This window comes from Euphorbia lathyris, chromosome 5 (assembly GCF_963576675.1).
Source record: "Euphorbia lathyris chromosome 5, ddEupLath1.1, whole genome shotgun sequence".
Lineage (NCBI taxonomy): Eukaryota > Viridiplantae > Streptophyta > Magnoliopsida > Malpighiales > Euphorbiaceae > Euphorbia > Euphorbia lathyris.
The window spans coordinates 25,781,176-25,794,187 of NC_088914.1; the positions used below are offsets into that span (position 1 = coordinate 25,781,176).

The following is a 13,012-nucleotide window of genomic DNA, read 5'->3' on the forward strand; positions in this document are numbered from 1 at the left end:
ATTAACGAGCTGAGAAATCCTAGGGACTTTTGTATTGAGATCATGATTATTACTTAATTATTCACACAAAGATATGTTAAGTACGACGGTGTTAGGTTACGATACGGTTTCATGACCTCAAAATTAAAATAAAATATATATTATTAGATATATGATTGATAAAATAAATATAGAACACAATCGTCCAAATAACGAGCTGAGAAACCCTAGGGACTTTTGTATGGAGATCATGATTATTACTTAATTATTCACACAAAGATACGTTAAGTACGACGGTGTTAGGTTACGATAAGGTTTCATAACCTCAAAATTAAAAATATATATATATATATATATATTATTAGATAAATGATTGATAAAATAAATATAGAACACAATCGTCCGAATAACGAGCTGAGAAACCCTAGGAACTTTTGTATGGAGATCATGATTATTACTTAATTAATACTTTACGAGCTGAGAAACCCTATGGACTTTTGTATGAAGATCATGATTATTACTTAATTAGTCACACCAAGATACGTTAAGTACGACGGTGTTAGGTTACGATAAGGTTTCATGACCTCAAAATTAAAAAAATATATATATATATATATATTATTATTAGATAAATGATTGATAAAATAAATATAGAACACAATCGTCCGAATAACGAGCTGAGAAACCCTAGGAACTTTTGTATGGAGATCATGATTATTACTTAATTAATACTTTACGAGCTGAGAAACCCTAGGGACTTTTGTATGGAGATCATGATTATTACTTAATTAGTCACACCAAGATACGTTAAGTACGACGGTGTTAGGTTACGATAAGGTTTCATGACCTCAAAATTAAAATATATATATATATATATTATTAGATAAATGATTGATAAAATAAATATAGAACACAATCGTCCGAATAACGAGCTAAGAAACCCTAGGGACTTTTGTATGAAGATCATGATTATTACTTAATTAATACTTTATGAGCTGAGAAACCCTAGGGACTTTTGTATGGAGATCATGATTATTACTTAATTAGTCACACCAAGATACGTTAAGTCCGATGGTGTTAGGTTACAATAAGGTTTCATGACCTCAAAATTAAAATAAAATATATATTATTGGATGAATATAGAATACAATCGTTCGAATAACGAGCTGATAAAACCCTAGGGACTTTTGTATGGAGATCGTGATTATTACTTAATTATTCACGTTATGATACGTTATTTAAACCTATGCAAGGAAATAAAACCTTTTTTTTATAGAAGGCAATAAGACCTTAATTTCACATGAAATAAAGAAAATATTATTAAACAAAATGTATTAGAAAGTCATCTTACATAAGTCGGTGTAAACATTAATAGAAATAGCTCCTTGTCCTAATGGTATAGCGACTCACCTTGAATCTTATGGTCATATGTTTGATTCCCCTTTTCAGCAAATTTTGTAATTAATGAATTTAATTAAATTTGAACAACTATAATGTCAAAATGTATGCAACTTTTTTTCATATGAAATAATAATATTAATGGAAAAAAGAGTACGAACCTTAATTGCAATTGAATCAATCTAATATCTTTCTAATTGTATGAATTATGGTTTACCTTGTTATCAATTCCGCCGTATTATAAAACAGTAATTATTTGTAGATCTGTTGGTATAACACGTCCTCATGAATCTGTGTGTCACTGTTTCGAGTCCCCTTGTTGGCAAATTTTTTTTTCCAAGTTTCATTATATTTTACTCTTTAGTATAAGACGTCTTCATTTACTAATTAATGAGCACGTTTCATATGGATGCGTTCTGATTTGCATTTAATGTATTTGTGAAATTAATGCATTCGAATTTTGAGGTAAGGGAGCAATTAATTAATAGTAACACCAATTGATTAACAAACCAAGCTAAGAAAACCTAAATAAAATGCTACTACTATAATTAGTTTATCTACAATTATGATTTCCTCCAACCATGCTAGCTCTTTGACTTAAAATTTTTTAATTTTTTTTATTGAATATGAGGAGGGTACAATATACATTTGATTATTTTTTTACATGAACTTATATATCAAGTTCTTGACCTCAAATTAAAATAAATAAAGTATTATTAAACAAAATAATTATTAAATAATTATAGAGCATAATCATCCAAATAACGAGCTGAGAAACCCTATGGACTTATATATCGAGATCATGATTATAAAGTATTTAGTCACATTATGATACGTTAAGTCCGACGGCGTTAGGTTGCAACAAGGTTTAATGACCTCAAATCAAAATTTTTAAAAAATATATTATCAGATAAATAATCGATAAAATAAATATAGAACACAATCGTTCGAATAGCGAGCTGATAAACCCTAGGGACTTTTGTATGGAGATTGTGATTATTACTTAATTAGTCACACCAATATACGTTACGTCCGGTGGCATTAGGTTACGATAAGCTTTTATGACCTCAAATTTTTTTTAAAAATATTATTAGATAAATGATTGATCACAATCGTTCGGATAACGAGCTGAGAAACCCTAGAGAACTTTGTATGGAGATCGTTTGAATTAATATAATTAGTCACACCAATATACGTTACGTCCGGTGGCATTAGGTTACGATAAGCTTTTATGACCTCAAGATTTTTAAAAAAATATTATTAGATAAATGATTGATCACAATCGTTCGGATAACGAGCTGAGAAACCCTAGGGACTTTTGCATGGAGATCGTTTGAATTTTACTTCATTAGTCACACAAAGATACGTTAAGTCCGACGATGTTAGGTTACGATAAGGTTTCATGACCTCAAAATTAAAAAAAAAAACAATATTATTGGATGAATATAAATTACAATCGTTCGACTAACGAGCTGAGAAACCCTATGGACTTTTGCATGGAGCTAGTGATTATTACTTAATTATTCACGTTATGATACGTTATTTAAACCTATGTAAGGAAATAAAACCTTTTTTTTTATATAGAAGGCAATAAGACATTAATTGCACATGATTATTACTTAATTAATACTTTGAATTCCACACCCTAACTATATTATCTTAAACTTAATTCCATTATTTTGTTGTAATTCTATTTTAGATGTACTCGTGTATCTTATGTTATACTTCTTAAATGCAACTTAAACAATAATTGTTCCCAGTTCAGCTGTTAATACATACTAATTCTAAGCGTTAGATCACATGTTCGAGTCGCTTGTTTATCAAATCTTTTTTTTTCCTAATATTATCTTTTAATTTGACCGAACATACTTTTATGAGTGCAGTTTTTTTATGTGGTGCCATAAATATAAATTCGAAGACACCTTCTTATCGGTAAATGTGAAAATTTATAAAGATATACTCCATTTATCATAATTGTGAAATTAACCACCAACTTTCAAATACTATTTGATTTTTTTGCCTAAATGTAACCAAGAAAAACGAAGAGTCACATTAAAAAAAAGGCTGTAAATAACTCATATATAGGAAGTTGTGCATTTTTTTATTCAATCAATACTTTAGCAATTAAAACTTTCTTATTTTTAAAATAACAAGGAATCAAACCATATACAATACCAAAACATATAGATACATACCTATTTGTAAGAATTCGAAAATGGCTAATGACAAGAAATGGCAAAGTTCAGTTGAAAGGAGGGTGTCACCTTTGAGTAGGCGAATCAAAGCAACAGTTAACCGTAAAAGATGTGATTCTCAAATAGATAGAGTTACTAATGAAGCTGTAAACAACAAACTTCAGACAAAAGTTCCTAGAGTTGTGACATTTTCAGATTTTAATTTAAAACACAAGAATGATTTTATTTATGATCAAGCACTGTCAGGTTGATTCAAGTACTTTTCAGGTAATATTTATAATAGTCATTGAGAATTCATTTTTTTTAAATACACTACACTTTATTAATTCTATTTTTCTTCCGTTTGTTTTGTAGTTCAACTCCAATAAAGAAAGATGTCGAATAGCTTGGTGGATTGCGAAGTCGGACTATAATAAGAGGAAAACCGAACTATTAGAAAAAGCACAATCGTTTATTTAAATTACAATTGTTATTGTGTTTTTTTGTAAGCTATTGTGCATGAATTACAACGTGCGAATTAATTGGTAGTATGTATAATTGGAATCGTTTTGATATATGTTTTTTTTTACTATTTATTCTTAATGCATCACAAATTGCCAAGTCTTATTTCCCCACTACTTAAATAATTCAATTATGTTAAAATAAATACACTTATTTGAAAATAAAAAATATTTAACATAAACATTGTAACGACTCGCTCCGTTCTTTTTAATATGTTAATGAAATATTAGTGAGACTAATAACATTAATAATTTACCCATATCAATTTGTATGTCTTAATTTAGTTTATTTGCATAAATAGGAGGCAAATTAGAGAAACCGTTATAAAAAGTCGTCTTTATATAAAAGCACAATTTAATATTTCATATTCTTTTTAAAAATATACGTTCAAATATATATAAATGACTCAAAAAATAAAATGAGATTCAGGGGGTTCAAAACCCCAACCTCTCTCTTGTAATTGAAACAACTCAAACCAACCCATCCAATTCAAATTATTGAAATCGTTCTACATATACTAATATTAGAGGTGTTTTTGGGGGGGGGGGGGGGGGGGTTACAATATGTAATTAATGTCGACACAACTGTCCATTAATAACGTTGGGGCTCGCGAAAATTTGAATTTAAAATAAACGCAAACGGTAAATTGGATTACTGTAAACATTTTATCAACAAATTTCATTTCAAATACAATTGTTGAAAGGATATGGAGAGCTCAAAACAGCATGCTAATTGTGAAGACCGCAATGTCCAAAATAGTAATGATGGAAGACATGAGGAAGAGACGATCGATGTCAACGAAGATGAGTTGGTTGTAGAAACAGGGGCGGACGGAAAATGGATCGAACCAGATATTGAAGAGTGGAATAGCCTGCTCGATTTTCTGGAAATCAACAAAGATCCAATGGATATACAGTTATCGGACTTCGATAACAAGAGACTTGTAAGTGTTGAACAAGTTGAGTCTTTTTATATGTTATATGCAAAGCTGGTGGGGTTTAGTGTTAGGAACAAGTTAAAAAGGAAAGACAAAAACAATGATATAGTTGTTAGAAGTTGGGTTTGCTCGTGCGAAGGTAAACGAGAACCAAAATATTGTAATACAGAAAATAAGATTCGGGAAGTACGTCCTGTAACAAGATTGATGTGTGCATCGGAATTCAGAATTAATATCGATAAGGTAAATAAAAATTGGATAGTTAAATGCTTCAATACCAGCCATACACACAAACTAGCAGTATCGAGCGAAAAAATATTTCTGAGGTCTCACAGAAAAATAGATGATCCTACTAAGGAGCAAGCATTTTCAATGAAGAGAGCTGGAATTAATACATTTCAATGTTACAATTACTTTGTAGAAGTAAATGGTAATTGGAAAGATTTAGGATTCCTGAAAAAAGACCTGTATAGGGCAATTGCAAAAGATAATTCAAATTTGGATGATACCGACACAAATAGAGCGATGTGTTTACTTGAATCGAAAAAAAGAGCAGATGATAAGTTTTTCTACAAGTATGAGGTAGATGAGGATAGACGACTAAGAAATTTATTCTGGTCTGACGGGAGTTGCCAAATTGATTACAAATTGTTTGGCGATTGTTTGTCTTTTGATGCTACTTACAAGACTAACAGGTATGTTTTCATAAACTCCTTCTTAGTTACAATAAAATCTAATAAGTTTTTACTATTGGATCTCTTCTTTGTATCTGATTCATAATACTCCTTACAGGTACGGAAAACCATTGGTTATTCTACTTGGATCAAACAATCATGACAAGACATGTGTGTTTGGATCTGCACTCCTCCAAGATGAGACAACAGAAAATTATGTTTGGCTATTGGAAACATTTTTAGGGTGTATGGATGGCAAGATGCCGAAAACAGTACTAACGGACGGTTGCAGATCAATGAGTAAAGCACTAGAAGCTATAATGTCGGGAATTCCACGTCGTATTTGCTCGTGGCACATATTGAAAAATGCAATTGCACATATTAAAGCCCCAGGTTTCAATACAGATTTTAGAAAGTTTATTTTCAGGTAAAAAATTATATTTATGGTTTTAAGTTTACGATCCCTTTGATACTAATTTCATTACTGGTTTCAATACTGATAACGCGGTTTATATTTTTTTGTAACACACTAGATACTACGAAGAGGCCGAATGGGAGATTAAATGGAATGGGATGGTAAAAGAATATAATTTGGAAGCCAATGCATGGATAGAGGCATATTATGCAACTAGAAAGCAGTGGGCACACACTTTTCTTCGTGGTCATTATTTTGGCGGTGCAAAAGCTACGGGCCGATGCGAGTCAATGAATTCTTTGTTGAAAAAAGATTTGGATAACAAAGTATCATTGTGGAAGTTTTTCAAACACTTTGAGTTTTCTCTGTCAATGTTACACTTCAACGAGATGGAAGAGCACTATAGAACCAATATGACCGAAACATTGCCCAACCAAACTTCGATGCCAAGTGTGGAGGATGATGTTTCTTCAATTTTCACCAGGGAAATTTATAAAAGGATAAAGCGGGAGATGCAACGCTCGGAAAAATATGTTACCATCATAGACCGTGAGGAGAATCAAGTTGTTTGTAATGTAAAACCATTCGGGGGTAAAGTGGCAAAGTGCACGGTTACGATTTCTGATGATCGAGCAACAATTCAATGCGATTGCTATTCATTTGAGACGAAAGGAATTCCATGCAGACATATTTTTGCATCTATGAAGAGTTTGGAGATACTGAATTTCCCTGATTGTTTGGTCAATCGTCGTTGGCTGAAAATGCTAAACATTTTGATTATTTAACCAACCATGAGGAAAGAAAGTACCCTCATCCAGAATCAGCTAGAAATTTGAGGTACGGATCACTTTCAAAGAATTGTGGTATAACTTCATACCTTGCTTCAAAATCAGACAAATCTTTTCAAAGGGCTATGCAAGTTGTATCTGCATTGAATGTGGAATTGTCCAAATACCCCGCAGAGGACGAGACCCAACATCGTCAAAATGCTGAAGGAACGTTTCATGATCCTGTTTTGGACTCCACTGTTAGCAAACCAAGGGGTCGACCTACCGTGGCTAATACGCTGAAATCAAAGCAGGTTGCTTCTTCATCAAAACCCCAAAACAAAGGCCAGACCAAAAGAAAAAGAAATACTCCTAACCATTGTAAAACGTGTCGTCGGACTGGTCATGATTCAAGGAATTGTCATAAATTTAAGGATGACGATTTGGAAGAGAACTCTGATAGCAATATTGATTAGTTCATCGAATGTCAATCTTTACTTGTTGTACCTTTTCATTGCTCATTTAATATTAGCTACAACATAATTTAGCAATGTTATATCTCATGGTTGTTATTTTTTTAGTAACTTAAAAAAACAATATAAAAAAAAAGGATATCTTTCATTTAATTAAACAATTTGCAACTCATACTCAAATCAGAAAGAATTGTGAACAATTGAGTAAGACATATTACATAAAGAGATTACATCGTTAAAATAGTATAGATTTTATTGATAGTTATACGATTCTGATATATATGGCATAAGAAGACATATTCTTCATACTTATGTTTCAAATTTCTGCAAAATATGTATACGTCTTCTTGATCATATTCCTCCTTACAAATTGTTTCAGTTTTCATAATTGAAGCATCAACACCTTTATATACCCATAGTTTTATCACTTCCATGTAGACATCTTCTTGATCATACTCCAATCCCAAATTTCCAATTCTAATTGTATATCCCAAATCAGAAATTAACCGAATACATAATTATATAAATCAACTTAAATCCATAAGCTTATCTTCAACTTCATGAACTTGAATGAAGTTACTAATAAAAATGGTGGTCGTAATCAGAAACCAAAATCGATTTATGAATCAAAGGAAATCGAAATACCTTCCATGTATTATATTTCGAATCAGAGGTGTTAACGATATATATTTCGAATCAGCCAGAAAAAAATTAACAAGAATGATATGTATTTATTATAACGATATGGATCTCGAATCAATCAGAAAAATTAACATAAAAAGACCGTAAAGAAAAATATGGATTTAGTATCCATGAGTAAGATTAATACAAAAATTATTATAGAACCAGACACCAGAGGTATAGCGATGGTGAAGAAGAAGAATTTAATGTGGTGAGAGAAACCTTTTTTAAAAAAACGTAATAGCCTTTATTAAAAAACGTAATGGTATTTATCATGGAGAGAGAAATATGTTAACCTGCTATAGCAGGTCACCTATTGACTCACCATGGGTGGAGACTCACCATTGAAAACTCCTCTATATATATATATATATATATATATATATTTTAAATCAAAATATATATTTTTAAGAATTCAATATAAATAAAAATAAAAATTTGGGCCTATAAATTTAGGACTTTGTGCATTGGATTGGATCACCTTGGGTCTGACTCCATCAGGAAAATAAAGGGGGACTTCCACGTTAGCCCTTAAGAGCTGGCTGCGCTAATAAATTTACAGGGCCAGGGGAAGGGGAAGAGCAATGAAGGCCATCTGGTTCTGCCCTTAAGATACTAATTATTTGTGACATGTTTAATTTGCTTTAAAAATATCCAAATAATATGGATTATATTCTAATACTTCTTCATTTGTGTTAGGTAAGTAAACAGATGTTTTGTTGGTTAGGTAAAGGTATGTTTATCTACTCCTAATGTCAGGCCAAACTACAGACGTGGAGATTTAAAGTAGAATTTACAGATCATTTATCAATAAAAAAGATAAAACGGAAACTAATTACTTAAAACAAGTCAATAAACACATTTTTAATACTTGAAAACTTGATAGTTGACATGGTTCATGGACATTGTAATTTATTAATTTATTCAAAACATAACATATATCCTCATATTAAGTAACTATACACATCATGAAAGCCTATTTAAGTCGCCGAGAGTTACATTCTCAAACTGGCGATGTTCAAAGTAAGGACGAGTCCTAGCTTCCAATTGTTGTGCCACAAATCGCATATTAGGCCGTTCCTCCGGAGCTGTACGAGTACATGCTAACCCAACATTCATCACAAACACAACTTCCTCTGCAATTCGTCCTCTTGGCAATTCAAGCCTCTGCTCTATCACTTCCTTCACAAACAAATCTCCATTCTTTGACATTGATATTGAAGATAAAAGCTCTCCTGGATGTCTTCCCATCATAACTTCCATTGCCACCACTCCAAAGCTATACACATCACATTTCTCACTCACTCGCATCGTGTACGCCAACTCTGGGGCCATGTACCCATATGAACCAGCAACAGCAGTCCAGTTGGATGAGTCTTTGTTCAGTAGTCTTGCTGTGCCAAAGTCTGAGAGCAGTGGCTCGAAATCTGATTCGAGTAAAATATTGTTGAGTGATATGTCCCTGTGAACAATTGGTGGATTGCAATCATGGTGGAGATAAGAAATTGCATGAGCTAATCCTTGTACAATGTTCAATCTTTTACCCCAATCAAGTTCTTCCTCTGCATCCATTACTTTCCCTAAACTTCCCCTCTCAACATACTCATACACCAAATACAAGCAGCCTTTGCTCGAACAGTAGCCGAAAAGTTTGATGATGTTTCTGTGCCTAACTTCTGTCAACATCCGAATCTCGTTCTCGAAACTCTGGTAATTTACTGCTGGAATGTCATCTGAGAATGATGCATTGAGTTTCTTGACAGCAACAGTTTGGCCTGATGGCAATACTGCTCTATAAACACTTCCAAACCCTCCTCTTCCTATGCAGTACTTCTCGTTGAAGTCATCGGTGGCTTTAACAATGTCTCCAAATGTGAATTTTGCTTCCTTTTCCCATACAGCTAGTGCTGCATTTTTAGAACTGTTTGCGCCCTCGGTCTCTTTATCAACGAGTCTAGTCTTGCTACGAGAAATTAAAACTGCAACAACGATTACTGCTATCATTAGTAAGCCACAAAATGGAACCAGAACCCCAATGAGAACCTTTTTGCTGAACTTTGAGGATTTGCCACTTGAAGTTACTGAATTACATGGAGGTAACCCTTGTATATTTCCACACAAGTTTGAATTACCAAGAAAAGGTTCTGCAGATGAATTTTGGAACATGACACCAGTTGGTATAGCTCCTGTCAGCTTATTGTAGGAGAAATCGTAAGAACGAAGACTGATCATACCCGAAAATGCTGCTGGGATTCCTCCTGAGAGATTATTGTGTGAAAGATTGAGAGTTTCCAACAATGTAAGCTTTCCCAGATTAGATGGTATAGCTCCTGAGAGTGAATTACTGCTGAGATCTAGTAAGTACTGCAAGGACTTCAAGTTGCTCAACTCGAAAGGTATTTCGCCTGATAGATTGTTGTGGCTCAAATTCAGGCTTAATAACTTCTCAAAATTCCCAAACTCTTCAGGTATGTTGCCAGATAGCTTGTTATCAGATAAATCAAGAGTTTCGAGCTTTGATAAACTTCCCAAACTCTGAGGAATAACTCCTGTTAGATGATTATGGCTCAAGTTGAGCCTGAATATCAGGCTTAGATTTCCAAGTTCAATAGGAATCATCCCACTCAAATCATTTGATTCCAGAGTTAGAACACCTAACTGGGATAGCTTTCCAAGCTCAGCTGGGATTTTACCAGAAATTCTGTTTCTGTCCATCTGTAAATTCGTCAGACTTTCGAATTCTCCCCAAGCAGGTGAAATTTGACCAACAAACTGATTGCCACTAAGAGCAATGAAATCAAGTAGCGGATGAACTCCAAATGCATCAGTAATGTTATCCGTGAATTGATTCCCATCGAGACGGATTCGGGTTAATCCTGAGCAATTTCTCAAGCAGATTGGCAGTGATCCAGTTAAATGATTGCCATTAACTGTAAGTTCCTCAAGAGCTAAACCACTGCAAATTTCAGGTGGCAATTCTCCAGAAAAACTGTTGTTGGAAAAGCTGGCATATTTCAATGAAGGCATATACTTTCCGAAATCACTTGGTATGCTACCGGAGAAATTATTGGTGAATATATTAATTGATTCTAGAGAAGTAAGAAGTGAAATGGTTTTTGGCAACTCTCCTTGAAGCTTATTATTGTTGAGATCTAGAATGGCTAAAGATTTCATATTTCCAACATCAGCTGGAATTAGTCCATTGATATTGTTGGAAAAAAGACTCATGGTTTGAAGATTAGAGAGATTCCATAATGATGTAGGAATGGGGCCTGAAAGGTTGTTTTTAGAAAGGTCTAGAATCTGCAAATCTTTCAAATTTCCAATCTCACTAGGAATGAGACCAGAGAGTGAATTATTGTATAGAAAAAGAAGATTCAACTTTGTCAATTGCCCAATTTCTGAGGGAATATGTCCTGAGAACAAATTATTTTGAGCTTGTAAAGAAACTAATTCAGTCCAATTAACAAAAAGATTAGGTGAGATTTCACCTGTGAAAAAGTTATCAGATAACCCCAAATAACCAAGTTTACTCAAATTGGACAAAGACAAAGGCACATCCCCACTTAGCTGATTCAAAGCCAAGGCCAAGTAAGTGAGATTGGTACAAAAACCAAGCTCAGAAGGAATTGTTGAGTTTAAGTCATTGATTCTAAGATCAACAAATTCCAAGTTCTTAAGTTGTCCAAAAGAAGAAGGAATGTTTCCAGACAAGGAATTGTTATACAACTCAACAATTTGAAGAATAGATAACAAACCAATACTCTCAGGAATTTGACCACTGAACTTATTTTCACCTAAACGAAGCTCTTTGAGATTCGAAAGCTTCGAAATGTTCGATGACAATGGTCCTTCAAACAAATTCCCAGTAAGATTGAAAGATTCAATCTTTCCCAGATTGGCATATACCCATTCTGGTACAACACCTGTCAAATGATTGAAAGACAAATCCAGAAACCTCAAGCTGGGACATTTAGATAAAAACCCAGGAAACCCCAAAGTAAGTTCATTATAAAAAAAGCTCACATAACTCAAAGAAGGCATATCCAAAAACTCAGACCAGTCAGGGGTTTCCAAGTAGTTCACTCCAAGATCCAAAAACCATACCTTTTGAAGATTACTAAGCTGATAAGGAATGGTACCATTGAGAGCATTGTTAGAAAGACTCAGATACCGGAGCTCCGGTAACTTCCCCAACTCAGCTGGAATGGTGCCATAAAAGAAGTTGAAACTCAAGTCCAAGTAAGTAAGCCTTGATAAGCTATTAAAACCTGAAGGAATGAACCCATCTATAGTGTTGTTTTGAATGTCAAAGCTGGTTATGTTTGAAAATGGAGAGAAGTGGAATTGGGTAAGTTGTCCAGTTATGTTTAGATTGGAGAGGTTTATTTTGGAGAGTGTTCTAGTTTTATCACAGGAAATGGATGTCCAGTTGCAGAAATTGTTGAGGTTGGTGAGAGACCATGAAGTTAGAGAAGATGGGGAGGAAGATAAGGTGTTTCTCCATTGAATAAGAGCTTCTGCTTGGTTTCTGGGTGATGAGGTTATGTTGGATGGAAGGAAAATGAGTAGAAGAAGAAGAAGAAAGAAAAGCTTCATGCTTAGTTATTTTAGAGTTTGTTTTGGGGTTACTTCATAGTTCTTACATTATATAGCAGTCATATAAATTAAATTAATGCCACTTAAATTTGTTTAGTTAATTTTTGTCAATATTTTGATTTTGACAGTAATTTGTGATTTGGATGATTCATTTTAGGCAGAAGAATGGAATGAAAAGCTAGTCTAAGAAAAATATGGAGAGATACAAGGAAACAAGTGGGGAATATTCAAACATAAAATGCACTACTGTTAATTTGCACATGAGCTGACCAAATATTATATTATGGTCAATTCTGCATTTTAAATAATTGTTAAACTGAATTTCTCACCCATTCACCAAACTTTAATCATTTTCACACTAAATTTCAAAACCTAACATAAAAGTAACTCAAA

General features: G+C 33.2%; 1 protein-coding gene across 1 annotated transcript; it reads right to left on the bottom strand.

The window, feature by feature from the left end:
* Positions 1-8,868: 8,868 nt before the first annotated feature.
* Positions 8,869-12,745, bottom strand: LOC136230291 (MDIS1-interacting receptor like kinase 2-like). The gene has a single exon (XM_066019324.1). The coding sequence runs from the start codon at positions 12,617-12,619 to the stop codon at positions 8,987-8,989; it is 3,633 nt and encodes a 1,210-aa protein (XP_065875396.1). The 5' UTR covers positions 12,620-12,745; the 3' UTR covers positions 8,869-8,986.
* Positions 12,746-13,012: the final 267 nt, after the last annotated feature.

Excerpts from the sequence above, each read along its gene's own strand:
- LOC136230291 (XM_066019324.1), bottom strand. The coding sequence starts at position 12,619 with ATGAAGCTTTTCTTTCTTCTTCTTCTTCTACTCATTTTCCTTCCATCC.